The following is an 18651-nucleotide window of genomic DNA, read 5'->3' on the forward strand; positions in this document are numbered from 1 at the left end:
GGCCGGCAACAGTCCACTAGATCTGAAAACATGGAAAGCTAATTCTAGAACATACCAGGTAAAGATTTCAAGCCACGGATGATCTCTTGCCTCCTGTTTTGTAGTGAAATTCGGTCTTCAGACATCATCAAACCAAACATCACCAGAGAGATGAACTGACTGGTATAAGCCTGTGCACAAAGAAGGAGGTGGCAAGGATCTTATTTTCACTTTTAAGTCAACTTTATTTTACTTTTTGAGACAGGGTCTACCTGTTGCTCACGCCAGAGTGCAGTGGCGAGATCACGGCTCACTGCAGCCTCTACCTCCTCAACTGATTCTCCCACCTCAGCCTCCTGAGTAACTGGGACTACAGGCGCCACCACCCTGCCCAGTTAATTTACAGGAGCCACCACCCTGCCCAGTTAATTTTTAGGTTTTATTTATTTATATTTTGTTTTTGAGACAAAGTCTTGCCCTGTCACCCAGGCTGCAGTGCAGTGGCACAATCTCAGCTCACTGCAACCTCCACCTCCCAGGTTCAAGCGATTCTCCTGCCTCAGCCTCCCAAGTAGCTGGGATTACAGGTATGAGCCACCACACCCGACTAATTTTTGTATTTTTAGTAGAGATGGGGTTTCACCATGTTGGCCAGGCTGGTCTCAAACTCCCAACCTCAGGTGATCCGCCCGCGTCGGCCTCCCAAAGTGCTGGGATTACAGGCGGTAGCCACCGCACCTGGCCTAAGTTTTACTTTTGAAGGGACAGGGTTGCCCGGGGCGGTCTGGAACTCCTGGGCTCAAGGGATGCTCCGGCCTCGGCCTCCCACAGTGCTGGGATTCCAGGTGGGAGCCCCATGTCAGGCCCAAAGGGCTTTAAAATGGGGTCTCCAAGGTGCTCAAAGAGCCACAAGACGACATGAACGAAACACAGGAACATGGGAATAAAATGAGACTAAATGAAGATATGGGAACCCAAGAGGGGAGGGGAAAGGAAGGGACGGGGGAGAAGGGGTGAGGTGGGAAGGGGAAAGAAAGGCGGTGGCGCGGGCAGAGCAGGGCGCAATTGCCCAGCACGTCCAGGCCTAAGGAGAGCGGCCTCCGGGACCTTGCGGCCTCTGGTGCACCTGCCTCGGCCAGGCTCTCCCCGGGAGCGGCGCCCCTGGCTCCTACCTTGGTGCTGGCCACGCCGATCTCCGGCCCTGCATTGATGTGGATGCCGCAGTCGGTCTCGCGAGACATGGAGCTGCCCACGGTGTTGGTGACGCCCACGGTCAGGGCTCCGCGGTCCTTACAGTAGCGCAGCGCCAGGAGGGTGTCCGCGGTCTCGCCTGCCGCACAGGGGCCCTCTCAGTGCCGCGCTCCGCCGGCCTCAGCCCCACCCCAAACCCCTTCCTCCTTCACCTCCGCTCTAACACGGAAATCGGTGTCTAAGACACAGCCAGGTGTTCAGAAAGGAAAACGCACGCTCAACAGCCTTTTCCGTGGATTCTTACATTCAAGATTTGTTACTATGTATGTGGCAAGCACTTTTTCATTTAAATCTCGTGACAACCCCGTGAGGACCATCGTCCCCGTTTTCCTCTTGAGGATGAGGGCTCACGACAGGAGGAAACCGGTGCTCTGATCAAAGCCGTACAGCCGGTGACAGGTGGGCCTGGCTCCCAGCACCCTTTCTGCAGCTGAATAAGCTGCCTTATTCAGAACGTGCTCAGATGGAACAGATTGAACATTTGAAAAGCAGGAATGTCCCCAAGTGGTGTTTCTCACTAGATTGTTTGAAAGGACACTTCTCGCAAGCCTCTCAGTGTGGACTCAGATTGTTTTCAGAATAAAGCTAAACAGCTTCATGCATAAACCAGCACAAACTCCCTATGTCTGTAAGTCCTAACAAACTCAAATTAAATTACAGCATAAGCCAGACTGTAAAATCAAAACTGTTGAAATCCTCAAGAGTCAGGAGGCTGTTCTGTCTGCAGGGCCACAGCTCCGAACTCAAATTAAATTCAGCATAAGCCAGATTATAAAATCAAAACTGTTGAAATCCTCAAGAGTAGGGAGGCTGTTCTGTCTGCAGGGCCACGGCTCTTGGCTGTGTCTGTCCCAGCTTTGCAGGGCAGGCAGGGGCCGCCCGGTACTAGGTGGCCCAATTCTCCTCTGTTTTTTCTTTCTTCAGAGCCCTGGGTTATGGCACTGCAGTGTCACGGGGTACTGCGGCGAGGGTGGGGGAAACAGGGTTCTATCTTTTTTCACCCACGCCCCAGGGTTTGATAGTGTTTTTCCAATCTCATTAAAGGGCTGACTTCTATACATACAGAATTTCGGAACCTGCCACTGCATTATTTTCCTATTAGGTCCACCTCTGTTCTTTTGTTAATGTCTCCCACCAATTTATAAAACAGTTTCAGGCTCTGGTGGGATCATAAACCCAAAGGTGAATGTGACGGCAGGTCCTGGGTCGTAAGGTGGGGGGACGGATGGTCGGTGCATCTGTACTGGTTTTTCTTCGCTTGCCAACAAAATGGAAATGGTATTTAAAACTGAAAATGGCAGCAGTACTAAAAGTCCCAGTAGATGATGGGGCATTACAATCAGTATTTTAGTTGTGGCAGTAACACTGTGGTTATATGTTTTTCTTTTATCATTTTAATCATACAACCTGAAGTATTTATGTGGATGAATATCATGATGCCTGGGATTGGCATCAAAGTAACCCTAAGGAGAAGAGGGGTTAGTATAAGTGTGTCAGACCGGCACAAGACGGGCTGGATGAGGCTGGGATATTCATTATATGAAAACTCTACTTTTATAAAGGTTTGGAATTATCCGTAATTAAAACATTTCAAAAGTCCTCCACGAGCTCAAGGAGACTCCAAGCCTATGGCCCTGGATCACCTCCCTGAGGCCGCTGGAGCACATGTCAAGTGTTGGGATGGCACCAGACGGGGTGCATTTAGCTCAGGGGACCTTCCTTGGTCCTGAAAGGGAGCACCTCTCCCCACACCTCCCCCTGCTGGGCAGCGTGGGCACTGCAAGCCACAGGCCGCTCGGCTTGGATACGGGCACAGAGCCCACACTGGGTCCTCTACGTGACTCTCAACCTAACAGAATGTTAAAGGAGATGTTTTTTCTATTAACATAAATCAGCAAACATTTATGAGCACCTTGGTAAGTGCTCCTTGAAGTCTTGGATAGGCAAGAAGAGGGAGAAGCCATGAGGCAGGGGAAAAACAAATGTGCGTCATTTCCAGCCCAATCCCAGCTCTGTCACCCCCTGGCTGCATGGCCTTAGACATCTCTTGCCCTCCCCATACAATGGTGACAGCAATCCGCGGCTCTAAGGGTTAAATGACCGCTGCAAGAGCGGGTTCGCAGCACAGGGTAGCCATGCAGAGGAATTAATTGAATTTACGGAGAAGAGGAGAGAGCTCAGAGCTGACCTGATGCAAGGCTGGCCACAATGCCTGTGTCCCTTACCTGATTGGCTGATGAAAAAGCACACGTCATCCCTGAACACAGGTGTGTTCCTGTCCAGAAAATCGCTGGCAAGTTCAACCATCACAGGAAGCTCGGTCAGTTCCTCCAAAACTTGCCGTGTCTGAAGCCAACAAGCATGGAGACTAAAGTCAGTCACAGGCGTGACAGGGACATGGGGCAGCTGGGCTTCTAGGGTCAGTATCTGACACGGAACCTCACTGTCCAGGTGGCGAGGGGACTTTGGTCACCCACAGGCCACCTCGAAGATAAAAGGGCTCCGTGTCATTTCTCACGCTAGCTCATGGGAATGGGTCCGAGGGCTTAGCCACATTCAGAAGGCCAAATGAGTGATCAGACTGAAGGCCAGTGTCTGGTCCTAGACTGCTGTGGATTCCCCACACGCATGTGTCCCACTTACAGCCACGGCAGCATGGTAGCTGGTCCCACAGCCAATCACGATGAGCCTTCGGCATCGTCGGATCTCCTTCAAGTGGTCCTTCAGGCCCCCCAGGAGCACTGCAGGGCACACAGCAGGGTGTTAACGTTGAGGTGACACAGTCACCGCATTCCCTGAGACTAGGCACAGGCGGAGCCTCCCCACTGAGTGCAGGAATTACCTGTATTGGTCTCAAAATTCACCCGACCTCTCATAGTATTGAAAACGGATTCTGGCTGCTCAAAGATCTCCTTCTGCATAAATGCGCTGAAGTTACCTGGTCAGATAAATGTCTGGTCAGTTTTAATTTCATTATATTTCACTGTTTTTCATTATGCAGTAGTGATAGCAACTCCTGCAAAGCTTACTGCAGATTCCCAAAGGCATCCCCAGGGATTATCCTGCCTGACACTCACTACCGTCAGAGGGAAGCAGGTCAGGGACCAGGGCTCTCTCCAATTTACATATTGGACCCTGGAGCTTGAGGAAGGGAGGGATTTGCCCCAGGCATGCAAGTAACAAATGGCCTGGCTGGTCCCTTTGGGCCATGCTCCCTTAGCAAGGCCAAAAGAAAGTAAAGTGCTTCCCTCCCAAAAAGCCACCCAGCTAGGAAAGTACGGCTAAGCAGGCCCAAAGAAACAGGCAATTTTCCTTCTAATAAATACCCTCCTAGTTTCTGTAATAAAAACCTTTCCAGCCACACAGGCATTTCCGGGGCTCTGGTTTGAGGGGGACTGGATGGTGCTGATGGGACAGTGAGGCTGCAGGTGTTCAAGCCCCGATGCAGCAGCTACACCTGATGCTCTGGAGGTGCCCACAGGTGGGGCAGGCCGTGTTCTCGGGGATACGCACACTCATGACGCCAACACGCCAGTGCTCCCAGCCTGTCGTCCATGACCTGGCACGTGTGCGACGAGCAAATGAAGCAAGTGAGGGGAATAAGGGGTGGCCACCGTAGGGGAGGGGTTGGGGAAGGACCATGGCAGATACAGGAGCAGAGAGGGACTCTCTGAGGGGGTGACATTTCAGGGGAGCTGGAGGCAATGAAAGGAACCAGTCCTATGAGAAGAACAGCGAATGCAGGGGCTGTGGCGGGGCACAGTGGGATAGAGGGTTGGGTGTGGTGGGGCCAGGCTTTAGCTCTGGCGGGAATGTAGGGGTTTGTGGGCTGCGGCAGGGAGTTTGGATTTTATTCTAACAACAGTAGGAAACCACTGGAGGGCCTTGAGCCATGGGAGGATCACGGGGGCTGAATGATGTTCTTAAAAGTTTGCTTAGGCTACCCTGTGGGGTAGAGGTTGTAGGGGATGGAAGTGGGTACAGACAGAGAGGCTCTGCTTGTAGGGAGAAGGTGTACCCCCAACCCCCCAGACCTGCAGACTTCCACCCAGAGGAGAAACGATGCCTGCAGGTGGGAATGTGATCCCCGGAGTCGGTGAAGGAAAGCAGCGGACACACCGGGCTCAGTTCCAGTAGGGAAGAGCTGGCGCCTGGCTGCAGACAGGAGCCCCCGCTTGGAGGCACCAGGACAGCCTCCCCACGTCCCCTCACCTGTGCAAGCCACAGGCTACCTGCAGCCCCACCCTGGTGACCACAGAGGGCAGGAGGGCTGTAGCCTCTACTAGGGCCAGGCAGAGAGTGTCAGGAGCTCCACCAGACGCACCGGCTCCCGAGGCTGCCGCACACGGGCTCCAGAGGACACCTACCTTTCATGATTTGCTGCAGTTCCATCTGCAAGGTCTGGATGGCTCGAGATGGGTCATCACTGGCCGAGCGCTTGACCCGGTGAATGGAGAGTTTCCCATCAGCCGCTGCGGCAATGTCGTCATCCTCCAGGAAGATGACGCGGTTGGTGTGCTCTATGATGGCGCTGGGGGAAGGGAAACGGGCATCAGTGCCCTGCCCTGAGCAGTTACGAGGCAGCAGCCCCTGCTGGTTCCCAAGCGTGGGGGCCACATCGTTGGCATTTCAGGAGGGACAGAGACACCACACGGAAAACACTGATTTGCAGGTGAATCTTCCTCTTCTCCACTCTTCCCTCCCGTCCCCACGGAATTATTTTGATGCCAGTCCCAGACATTGTATCATTTCTTCTGAAACACTTTACCATATAGCTCTAAAACTATTTTAACCTACTATAATACCATAATCATATCTAAAATTAATAGTTGTTCCTTTATATCATCAAATATTCAGCACGTTCACGTTTCTCCAATAATCATGGTTGTCTTTTTATAACTGGTTTCTTCAAATCAGGATCCCAACAATGTCACCTCTGGAGGATACTCGAGAACCAACACATTATTCTGAGTCGTGAAGGGAAAGAATAAAGCATTCATCTTGCCTTTCTAAACAATGTGTCTTTCAGGACAACCACACACTGTATGAAGGCAAGTTTCTCTAAGAAGTGATACAGCTAGTAATGAAGAAATAATAGAATTAGAATAATCAATTTATGAACTCCTAATTATTAATAGCTCTAATCAAGGACCATCCATTGCTGTTGAAACCAGAAGGTGAAAAGCTGGACGAAGCTTTATCATGGGTGGATAAGGCTGGCAACACTCAAACCCCTGACGGCTCTCAGCACAAAAAGAGAGATGGTGAGACATTATCTGCCTCCTGATGGAAGGACACACCACCAACTATGTAGTCTTGCCAAAAAAAATCAAACCTGAATAAGATTGAGCTTTTAACACTCGTAAACTCCAGTGTACAGGAAACAGAGGAAGACGGTAAATAACACCAGGGGGTGCACTCAGCAAATCCCAGACAACGGGAAACTCATCAGGACAAAAGACCTAGTTTCCCTTTTTTTTTTTTTTTTGAGACGGAGTCTCGCTCTGTCGTCCAGGCTGGAGTGCAGGGGTGCAATCTCGGCTCACTGCAACCTCCGCCTCCCAGGTTCACGCCATTCTCCTGCCTCAGCCTCCTGAGTAGCTGGGACTACAGGCGCCGCCACCACACCCGGCTACTTTGTCTTTTTTAGTAGAGACGAGGTTTCACTGTGTTAGCCAGGATGGTCTCCATCTCCTGACCTCGTGATCCACCCGCCTCGGCCTCCCAAAGTGCTGGGATTACAGGCGTGAGCCACCGCGCCCAGCCAAGACCTGGTTTCTTACACAGGCGCATACATGTACACAAAGGAGCCCTAACGGTAATCTACAAGCTATGCTTACCAAAGAAACATAGGGTCATTGTGTTTATTTTTATAATTTTCTCTGTATGGAAAGGAATAATGATTTTTTTCCCCTTGAGATCATAATACAAACTGTCTTTTTAAATAATTTTAAGTTTGAAAAGTTGCTAAATGAAAAAGAAAAGTAATTAATGGTATATAGTTGTGGTATAAACCATCAGGTCGTGCTTGAAGGATTACTGGAGAAAACACTCTTGGCCAGGTGCCCTGGCTCACACCTGTAATCCCAGCACTTTGGGAGGCCGAGGCGGGCAGATCACCTGAGGTCAGGAGTTTGAGACCAGCCTGGCCAACATGGCAAAACCCTGACTCTACTAAAAATACAAAAATTAGCTGGGTGTGGTGGCGCACACCTGTAATCCCAGCTATTCGGGAGGCAAGAGAATCACTTGAACCCAGGAGGTGGAGGTTGTAGTGGGCTGAGATTGTGCCACTGCACTCCAGCCTGGGTGACAGAATAAGACTCCGTCTCAAAAAAAAGAAAAGAAAAGAAAAAAAAACATAAAAAACCCACTCTCATTCTATCAAGAGCCACACCCACATGTGAATGCCTGAAAATGAACACTTAACTCCTGGTGCAAAGGTAAGGAGGGAAACTATCAAGGCCTAAGGCTCTAAGAGAGGTATATCCAGCCAGATCCTAGAGAAGAAACAGAAAGGATGGCAAGCCACTGTACTGGAAAAAATATTTTAAACAAAACTTTGCATATACAAATAACTTTGTATACGTTGTATAAAAGTGTACCAATAACTTTGTATACGTTGTATAAATGTGTACAAATAACTTTGTATACTTTGCATAAATGTATACAGAGTTTTGCATAAAAGTATACAGTTTTATACAAAACTCTGTCTAAAAGTATACTTTTTTTGTATAAAAAGTAGAAATATGGAGTGACAAGAAGTGAAAATGGCCCCATCCTATCTCCAAGAGATCAACACTGCTTACATTGTAGCATTAGCCAACCAACAATGCATGATGCATGTGTGTTTATATTTATGTGTGCAAGTACATATGTTTGTTTAAATATAATTATTTTATGTCCAAAATGAGTAGTAATGTAATCTAGTCATTAAGACCACTGGCCCACGAGTTAGGTCTGAGGTGCACTCAGGGCCTCTGTCTCTTGCCAGTCCTGTGCCCGTGGGCAACACACATCACCCCCTGGAGTTCCTGTCTCAAGTTCCGCCTCTGTAAACAGGAAAGAGTTGTGCCTTCCCCAGAGGTCGGTCGTGATTATTGGATGGGATCCTGGCGAGGCCCTCATACCATGCCCTGCACACACTGGCCACCATTGCCCAAAAGCTGGACAGCGCACTCACATCTGGGAGGGCCACCCACCATTCCTCTTTCTCAGCATTATGTTGTCTTTCTTGTCTCTACCTTACATGTGACAGAATCACTTCCTGAAGTTCCAAAGATATAAATAAAAGAATCTGGAGGGTCGAGTCGGGCGCGGTGGCTCACACCTGTAATCTCAGCACTTTGGGAGGCTGGGGCGGGTGGATGACGAGGTCAGGAGATCGAGACCATCCTGGCTAACATGGTGAAACCCCATCTCCACTAAAAATACAAAAAATTAGCTGGGCGTGGTGGCGGATGCCTGTAGTCCCAGCAACTCAGGAGACTGAGGCAGGAGAATGGCGTGAACCTGGGAGGCGGAGCTTGTAGTGAGCCGAGATTGTGCCACTGCACTCCAGCCTGGGTGACAGAGCCAGACTCCATCTCAAAAAAAAAAAAAAAAAAAAAAAAAGAATCTGGAGGGTCTGAATTACAACACAGAATTCACACATTAATTTGGGAAAGAGTCAATATTTTTAAAAAAACAACTTGTAATTTTTGAAAATAGCTATTCTGGAAGCTGAGGCAGGAGGATCCCTTGAGTTCAGGAGTTAGTTTGAGGACAGCCTGGGCAACTTTTTTGAGACCCTGTCTCAAAAAAAAAAAAAAAAAAAAAAAAATGAGAATATTAAGCCTTCCTACTGAAGAATGTGGAATCTCTTCCTATATTCAAATCTCTTACTTCCTCATGGTAAATTTCTGTAGTTTTCTCCAAATATGTTCTGGAGTATTTTTGTTAAAATTTACTCTAAGGAATTTAATTAAAGCATTTTTTTTCCAGCTATGGTGAACAGTATTGCTTTTTTGGTTCACTTAACGTTTGCTGACTGCCTCGTGCCTGGTCATGTGAGGTGACACCTGAGAACAGGGTGGACATGGTCCCACTCGAACCATATACAGCTTAGTGGCTAACGCCAGGATATAGGATTTCCACACCTTTACTCCCAGCTGCTAGTACTATCAGTTCTAACAGCCTTTTGGCTGGATTTAAAAATGTATAATAGATAGTATTCCCTACAAATAATTATTTCCTCTCCTTTCAGGCATTCATGCCTTTTTTAAAAAAAAAAAAAAAAGAAAAGAAACATCTGGCAGGGCATGCTGGCTCACGCCTGTAATCCCAGCGCTTTGGGAGGCTGAGGTGGGTGCATCATGAGGTCAGGAGATGGAGACCATCCTGGCCAACACAGTGAAACCCCGTCTCTACTAAAAATACAAAAACTTAGCCAGGCGTGGTAGGGGGGCGCCTGTAGTCCCAGCTACTTGGGAGACTGAGGCAGGAGAATCGCTTGAACCCAGAGGCGCAGGTTGCAGTGAGCCGAGACTGTGCCACTGCACTCCAGTCTGGGTGACAGAGCGAGACAAAATAAATAAATAAATAAAAATAAAAAAAGAAACACCTATCATATTTCATTGAATATAAGTTACTATTTATCGCTAAGATCACAATTATTTGACAAACTTCTAAGAAATAAAAGCTTCAACAAATTCTAATGGTACAATGCCAAAATCGACAATTCTCTGGGTTTTAGAATCACTGAAATAACACCAGCGTCTCGCGGGTATTCTCGGCGTGTTCTAAGGAGCACCATTTGGAAACGCTGCCCCAACCTCAGTGTTAAGTATGATGCTGGCTGTGCGTTTAACCAGGCCTTGCCTCCCTGTCACTCCGGTTTCCCAGGAGACCTGACCTGGTGTCCTCCCCGCCTCACAGCACGGCCCCATTAGATACTGGTCGGAAAGAGAAAACCCATCACAAATGGAAACATAACAAACGCCCAAGCCTTTGGGTCTCTGAAGAAGGTACCAGAGGTTATTATAGTGGTTTTTCTACTTCAAATGGCAGGAAAGTGCTTTGGTTCTCTCTCTCTCCCTCTCTCTCTCTCTCTCTCTCTCTCTCTCTCTCTCTCTCTCTCTCTCTCTCTGTGTGTGTGTGTGTGTGCCTGTGTGTATAGCTTTTTTTTTTCCCCTGAAATGAGTATAAAGCAGAATTTCTCAAATTTCAAAATCATCATTTGGTGGACTGATGAGAGCATGGACTTCAGAATCAATTGAAAAACTCCCTATGTCTTCGCTCTGTCTTTCACAAATGGTCTCAACCCAGGCAAAGGCAGGGAGGCGCGTGGGAGGGACCAAGGTCTAGACACACTTGTCTCATCTAAAGGGGGCAGCCTCTGAGCAGATCCAGACACCTGCCACCCGAGAGGGGGCTGCACGGCGTGCCCAGATCTGGTAGTTCTTCCAGAGAAGCTAGAGATTCAGATTTTTCTGTGAAATCTCCAAATTTCACAACATTGGCAACTAACCCATTCATTTTGTGCAGGCTCGAAGCATTGTGCCCACCAGTGTGTCTGGCCTTTGGCCACCAGGGCTGCCTACCAGTCATGCAGGTGCCCCTAGGACAAGGACTCCAAGCCCAGGGCCAGGGATGGCTGAACTCTTCCTTGGCCCTGCGACGTGCTGAACCACGACAGCTCACATGGAAGGATGAGTAAGAACCGGCAGTACTTAGACAGGCATTCTTTGATTACATAATCCCAGGAAGGGAAGAGAAGAAGGCTCCGTTACCTCGCATCAGAAGCAAAGAAGAATTCCACAGCCTTGTCGCCCACAGCGTGCAGGCAGGCGGAGCTGTCCAGCCTCTTCATCCGTGTCTTACAGATATTCTTCACATTCTCCAGAGTGCCTAGCAAATGGAGGAATGGGTTGCAAATCCCACTGGGATGTTTTGTTTACATAACATGCAGCAAGGAACCAATTTCCCCTCTGAATATGTGTGGGAGAAATTTGCAATTTTTAGCTTTGGCTGTGTCAGCCAAATCGCGTAAAAGATCCCCAAATAGCACAGTACCACTGCAGAAGCATTTAAATGGCTACAGTGTGAGAGGAATGCAAACAAAAACAAACCAAAGAAGCACTCAAATCAAAGCCCAGTTGCTGTCATACAACGGCACTTCTGTGTATGTTTGACAATATACAAAATCATGATAAATTCACGTCCATAATAAAAAGCTTTAAAAAATGGAGCCAAGTCTCAGTTGCACAAAAACCTTTTAGACCTGGAGCTGTGCGCCTGTCGGGTCTGGCTCAGAGTGGGGCTTCCTTGCCTCAGAGGGGAGCTGACTGTGCCCTGTGCCAGAGCAGCTGCCGAGTCCTGCGACGCCAGGCAGCTGCTGTGCCATTCCAGTACTTCTTGAGAAACTTACACGTCCTGTATAAGATAGGGATCTGTTCTGTGGAGAGCTTGTATTTGCTCCGGACTCCGATGAGAAGGGGGCTGCCTCTCCTGTAGGGAGAAGGAGGCATCCCATTACCCATCGCCTTTGACACCCAGGGCTGGGTGTCTGCCCAGCATCTGAGGTAGGATCCCCAAATCCAGCCCTTTCCCAGGGGCGGAGGATCCTGTTTAGGTCCCACAGGATGGATGCCTGGAGCACAGGATGGAAAGGCCAGCTCCTGAGTCTCAGGTCCCTGACTTGGCATCACCCCCCTGCCCAGTAAGCCTGATAACCTGTCCCACTCCCACCCTCCTAGGCCGGGCCTCCTCCAGTCCAGTCAAGTCCCCACGTGTAACCAACCCACACGGTTAGATGGCTGAGGCTGAGCGTTTGGCAGCGGACGAGGCGCTGGTGGGCCACGGGGCACTCTGGGTCTCCACCCAGCCAAGGCCGCAGCACATCCCTCTAACGATAGGGCTCTGCACCCACCATCTGCCCAAAGACCCCCTGTTGTTCCTTCCCTTCCCCAGCCCAGTTCTCTGGCATTAGTGGGCACTGGTCGGACTGACTTTTGTATATTCTCTCCTTTGTAGGTGACATAAGGCGATTTCTTGGGTGGTTGTCTCTGCCTAAGTGACACCCCACGGATGAAGTTTAGAATCGTCACCCTGTACCATGTAGACTTCATCATAAAGGGGACAATGACTGTCACAGGCAAAATCTCAGGGAGTCTCCAGCTGGCCAATGTGAGGGGCCCTCACTCAGGCCTCCTGTCCGGGCGTCACTGTCTCAGCCACTGCAGCCGGCTCTCTGAGCCCCTCGGCAGGGGATCTTCAGGAAAGAGCTGTAGGTATTTCCTTCTGATTCACAACTTCTAGGGGTGAATGTGATTAAGAGCTCATGATTTGGCTGGGCACGGTGGCTCACGCCTGTAATCCCAGCACTTTGGGAGGCTGAGGCGGGCGGATCACGAGATCAGGATTCGAGATCAGCCTGGCCAACATATTGGAACCCTGTCTCTACTAAAAATACAAAAATTAGCCGGGCATGGTGGCAGGCGCCTGTAATTCCAGTTACTTGGGAGGTTGAGACAAGAGAATCACTTGAACCCGGGAGGCAGAGGTTGCAGTGAGCTGAGATCACGCCACTGCACTCCGGCCTGGGTGACAAAGCGAGACTCCATGTCTAAATAAATAAATAAATAAAAAGATCTCATGATTTAAATGACATCCTGCTTCCAAAATCTCATCCTTTGCTCATTCTTATAAATTACAACATGCAAATAAAATTTACCGTGGGTGTGCACGGAAATAAGTGGCTCACTCTGGTAATGCATACACTCTAAACCTGCAGTTCTTAGAAACCAGGCAGGTAAAATTGCAGTAGTTACTAAAGGATGTGTGCCTTTTCCCCTCTAGACGTTAATTTACTAATAAGAAAAAAGCACAGACAAACACTGTAATAAGACAATTTAAGAGAGCTGTTGCAAACACATGAATTAGAATACAATCCGGTAACATCTCACCTTAAGCGATTTCTTGCTAACTTAGATCAATGAACTAATGAAGTGCTTGCTTATCCGCTTGAATCCAGCCCACATACATCCATCATCTGTTAGCCTAACTCAACGCAGTTCCTAAATTTTTCTTCAACAATCACAGACCTTGTTTTCCAGTCACGTTGGCCTGTTTCCACCCCACTTAGGACTTCTCAAAGTGGGGGACAAAGTCTGGGGCTTTGAGGAAGATGCTATGAACACTTTGAATATTTTAATCATTTATTGTCTAAAGCAAATCTGAGACATAGTTCTGGGGCCAGTGGGGAACTAGCGTAAATAGTTTACAATAATGGCAGTGAGAAAGTAGGTGGTTATCTAATTTTCTTGGCAAATGACTCCACCAAATTTTATTGCTGTAGACTGAGCTCTGCTGTTTCTCTAGACCTTGAGACATAATTCTCCCAAGACAACCCGAAGACCGTCCTGGAGGTTGCAGAGCCCTCAGCTACAGGCAATTTTGAAAAATAAGGCTTTATTGCTTCTTCACGCTACCTTCTTCGGAGCTCATTAGAATAGTAAATCACAATAAAATTGGATTTTAAAAAGGGCTTCTAAATTTGATACGAACCAACTGGTATTTTATAATTTTATGAATTGAAGGAATTAAATTCCAAATGGCAAATTAGTTCCAGTCTTAGAAAAGGTTTAAAAAATGATGATTAACTCCTGTTGTTCCCTGCTGAGATACTATGCCAGTCTGGGAGAGACAGCCTCACCCTCTCCGGCCCAGTCTCCCAGGCCACAGGTTCATTCCAGATGGCTCCCCTGGGCTTCAGAAGAAGTCCGCAGCCCACAGGGCAATGAGGCCATTTAGAGCCGGCCTCTGTCCGCCCCTCCACTCCCCACAGCCTTTGAGGCCCTGGAGCGGTGTCCATTACCACCTTGCTCACCACTACCTCCCGTGCCTGGTACACAGCAGGTGTCAGTAGACACACACTGAGCCTGGAATGCCTCCGTCCCACCAATGCCTTGCACCACGCCCCCACCTTGCCAACGGGGATCCTTGGAGGTCCCACTCCCTCTGGGCCCCTTGCCTATGCTCATGCTGGTTCCTCTTCCCACTGCCTGCCTGACCCAGGCAGCCCCCTGCCTGGGGCTACCTGCCACTGCCCCCTGCCAGGTAAGGTGATGTCCTGTGCTGGGGTCCAGCATAGAGCATCACCATCCTCTGCCCTTCTCTGCCCTCCTGCACAACCGTTCAGCCCTGCAAGGCAGGGACCAGGTCAGATGCCACTAAGTCCCCAGGGCCCAGCACACAGTAAGTGCACAGCAAGTATTAGTTGCATAGTTGGATGGATGGATGGATGGATGGATGGATGGATGGATGGATGGATGATCAACCCATCTGAATATAAACAGGATGGCACTTAATCTGCTTCTGTAAATCCGTGCAGCACTGGGGGCCCACGTAACAGAGGGACACATGGGGGCAACCAGGCTCTCTGAGCTGATTCCTGGGATGCTCCTTTGTGAAGGTGAAGCTTGAGCTCTGGGCCTTCAAGGCCTCTTCTGTACTGGATCTAAATCCATATTCACTTTGCTCCCTAGTTTCATGTTCATAATTTTGCATGCTTTTTCTTAAAGGGGGACCCCATATTGTACAGGCTTCAAGCCCCACAAAACCTGGATCTGCCCCGTTTGTACAAATGTACTTATAAGTGGAATCTGTTGCCCACCTCTAAAAATCTGTGGAGATTTCAAATACAAATCCAACTTTTTTTTTTAAATTCAGAAGTGTAGCACCACCAGCCACTGGGGGGGCGGGGGGAATACGGTCCCCGGGACTGAACCACAGTTGTCCTTTAGATACCACAAGCGCCTTCCAGCCTGCCAGAGGCCCTACTTCTCCCTTCTCCCTCCAGCTAAGTGATTTTATTTTATTTCTTTCTTATGGGAAGTGCCGGTGTGTTCCGCCTCACCGTGTGGCAACAGCTTCTCCTGGGTAGTGGATGCTCTTGAAAACCAACGCGAACGCACCTTCCTGAAAACACACAAACAGTGAGGGTCAACTCGTTCTAGCAGCCACGCTCTGCGGCCTGGCCACAGCCAGGGTCCCCCTGGGCCCCTCTTCACGGTGGGAGGTTCCTGGGGTCCGTCAGGGAGCTGAGGGCAGAACAGCGCATCTGGGGTGACATCACGAGGAAAAGCAAAACAGACGGGGCCATGGGAAGTACCACGAACCGGAAGTGTGAATTCCACGGTGAGTAACGTGCAGCATGCTTGCCCAGGCCCACAGGGAGCATGGCAGGGGTGCCAGCTGGGCGGACAGGGGCAGTGAGAGTCACAGGAGATGATAGCTGGGGCCAGGCTGCCCTGCCCTGCTCAGGGACAGCACCTACTCAGCCCCTGTGAACTGCACTTTCACTCAACACACGGTAGGGCCTGGGTTCAAGTCCTGGCTCCATCCCTTAACTGGGCTAACCCTTTAGCCTTCTTTGGTCCCATTTTCCTCATCTGTGAAGGAAGTGACAACAGTGCCACCTGGTGTGGCTTCTGTGATGATAGGCCAATGCACTGAGCCTGGCACACGGGGCCCGAGAGAAGGCCAGGTTGTTATTATCGTTACTGCTATTATCACTTCCGTGAACATTTCTGTCACTCGCCCTCTGGGTCTCAGCTGGTGAGTCTGTGCAAAGTCAGAACTAGAATCCAATTCTCCTAACACAAGAATCCAGATGGTTTTCCGACTTAAATTCTTGGTGTAAATTCCTCCCCTATGTCCTGACCAGCCTGTACTCACTTACCACAACCCTAGCAGAGCTCAGTTATATATAACCAGCTGCAAATCTGAATTTCCACATGAAATCCTCCAAGTGTGGGAGCCACGGGCAGCCCCAGGCCCTGTGTGGTCAGTGTGCTGGGTCCAGGTTGCCAACTCAGCTACAAGACCAGAGGAACCTGAGTCGGCGTCCCCAGGCCTCAGCGGGGCTTTCAAACCGCCACAAACCAGGGGGCTTCAGGCAGACCCTGGTGCTTCTGTCAACCACAAAATCGGACTGAATAGAAAACACTGCTCATTCTCTGCCAAAAAGAACCCTGTACTGTCCCAGGTAGGAAAAGTCTTAAGTTTAAAAGTGTCATTATGAGTGAGGTATTTCTGAAATTTCAAAATAAAAATGGAAAAGAAGAAACAGCATGCTGTAATACCTAACTGGCTCACTGCACATTATCCAGCACATCAAATGTGGGATAGGCTGTTATTTATAAACACGTCCTCTAAATGATGGACCTCCAATAACGGGAATTAGAGGACAAAAAGGGTTTCAACTGTAGACTTACTTTCTAAATCAGACTCTGAAACCACCTGCTCAAGAATGATACATTTTAAACTACAGGGTGGTGCCTGACAGATGTTCCGGACTCTGGGCCAGTGTCCAGGTGGCCTCAGCCCTGGGGGAGCTATTGGGTGGCACTGCTGTCTGAGAGGATGGACTCTGAGAGGCCTGGACCCCTCTCGTCCTCCCTTGTCCCACATGGGCCTGTGTCTGCTCCACCTCCTCCTCTGTGTAAGGGTCTCCCCTTGGACAATACTCCCAGTGTGTGCTCCCTTCTCAGGGGCTTCTGCTCCCTGGGCCCTGTCCTCTGCAATGTCCCCAATCTCTCTCTCTCTCTCTCTCCCTCTTTTGGGCCATTCCGTTCCACATACAGACATGCTCTGATATCGCCTATCACAAAAACAGGCCAGGCACGGTGGCTCACGCCTGTTAATTCCAACATTTTGGGAGGCCAAGGCAGGTGGATCACTTGAAGTCAGGAGTTCAAGACCAGCGTGGTCAACAGAGTGAAAACCCATCTCTACTAAAAATACAAAAATTAGCCAGGTGTGGTGGCGCGTGCCTGGAGTCTCAGCCACGCCAGAGGCTGAGGCAGGAGAATGGCTTGAATCCGGAAGGCGGCGGTTGCAGTGAGCCGAGATCACTCCACTGCACTCCAGCCTGTGCAACAGACTGAGACTCTGTCTCAAAATAAAAAAAAACTAAAAATACCTCCTCCCTTGGTACCACAACCCTCTCTGCACCCACAACCCTCCCTGCACACCACCACCAAGTTCATGTGGGCATCATAAAAAGCCACGGATTCTAATGCCAGGCACAATTTCAGAGGGGTCACAGTGAAGCAGGTCACTTTCTATTTGATGTTCACTTCCCAAACCACAGAGCGTCTTCCAGTTCTACAAGAGTGTCACATCTTGAGGTGAGGCGCTGTACATGAGCTGTCCTTTATCCTCAGGACTTTGTGCAAGTTTGTCTATAAGCGTTTACAAAAAATGAAGGATTCCTTGGCACTTGCTGCTTGAAAAAAATGTTTTTAATGAAAGAACGAAGGAATGAGTCAGATGGGATTTGTAACTCACCAACTGCTGAATGACTCTCTCGACCAGTGTTGAAAACGTAATGTCCTCAGTTTCTCTGTTGTCGAACACATATTTAATCAGCTTGGCGATGGTCTCTGTATCTGTTTCTGACTCAAACTCATAGCCTTTGCTTTCCTGGAATATGCAGTCGGCACAGTGTGAGAGATTGGTCATTGCACAATGCCTGCCTGGCCAACTCCCTCTCCTCCCTGGTGATCTGCCCTTGGAGTGACTTAAATCGAGAACAAGGAAAACTGGGAAGGGACGAAAAATGTTTGCCAGCATCACACAGCCAAATACCTCTGAGTCACTCCGGGAGGCCCTGAGATCACCCCACCTCAGAAGCTCGCCCTTGCCACTAATCTGGACATTGCAAAATAACAGCAGTCAAAATGATAAAATACATTGAGTCAAATCCACCCACATCCCAACTAACACCACAAAGCCTTTCAAACTTTAGACATTCACTCTCTAACTTTCTGCCCCAACTCCGCTGGTATACAAGTCGCTGTGTTATATATGCAGACAGTTTAATAAAACAAAGTTCCTGTTATTTTGGTTCTGGGAATCTGCAGTGGCCCTTGAGATAAACGCTAATGCCCTGTTATCTCCTCAAACGAAATCTGCAGGGCCTGGCTCAGCCGAGGCAGAGGTTCCTGCTCAACATGGTGACGTGGCTGAGTATGAGGCTCAGTTCCCACTGGTTTCCGCAAGGGAATGAGCTGGTTGTCAAGTTTCTGGGGAGACCAATCCCACCAGATTGAGACATCACCTAGGGGAAGCATCTTACCAGAAATTTCCTCAGATCTTTGTAATTTGTGATGATCCCATTGTGGATGACAACAAATTCTGAAAAAAAAGTTAGGAGAGGAATGCTATTGGGAAGGAAGTTCACGTCAGATGTGAAGAGAGATGATTTCAAGGTTGAGAACTCTCAGCAAACTCCAGGCCTCAAGACTTCTGTTAAGCACGCTTTGTTTACAGTGATTAGCACTGACGTCTGCTACAATGGAACCGGGTATTAGTACCAGGGATGTCTAGGGCAGCGGCTGCTACAATGGAAACCCGAGGAGATACACCTCCTTCGTT

General features: G+C 49.2%; 1 protein-coding gene across 1 annotated transcript in view; it reads right to left on the reverse strand.

Annotated features, from left to right (window-relative positions):
- Positions 1–18651, reverse strand: part of GFPT2 (glutamine-fructose-6-phosphate transaminase 2) — a 53109-nt gene that overhangs the window by 12477 nt on the left and 21981 nt on the right. Inside the window, exons 5-15 of the mRNA XM_010375031.2 lie at positions 18353–18411; positions 17563–17697; positions 15128–15189; positions 11639–11718; positions 11001–11118; positions 5598–5761; positions 4073–4168; positions 3874–3971; positions 3456–3576; positions 1152–1309; positions 56–170 (exon numbers count right to left, since the gene is read on the reverse strand). Of these exons, the coding sequence (XP_010373333.1) occupies positions 56–170; positions 1152–1309; positions 3456–3576; positions 3874–3971; positions 4073–4168; positions 5598–5761; positions 11001–11118; positions 11639–11718; positions 15128–15189; positions 17563–17697; positions 18353–18411 (1206 nt within the window). The remainder of the gene's footprint in view (positions 1–55; positions 171–1151; positions 1310–3455; positions 3577–3873; positions 3972–4072; positions 4169–5597; positions 5762–11000; positions 11119–11638; positions 11719–15127; positions 15190–17562; positions 17698–18352; positions 18412–18651) is intronic.

This window comes from Rhinopithecus roxellana, chromosome 3 (assembly GCF_007565055.1).
Source record: "Rhinopithecus roxellana isolate Shanxi Qingling chromosome 3, ASM756505v1, whole genome shotgun sequence".
In the NCBI taxonomy this organism is placed as follows: Eukaryota; Metazoa; Chordata; class Mammalia; order Primates; family Cercopithecidae; genus Rhinopithecus; species Rhinopithecus roxellana.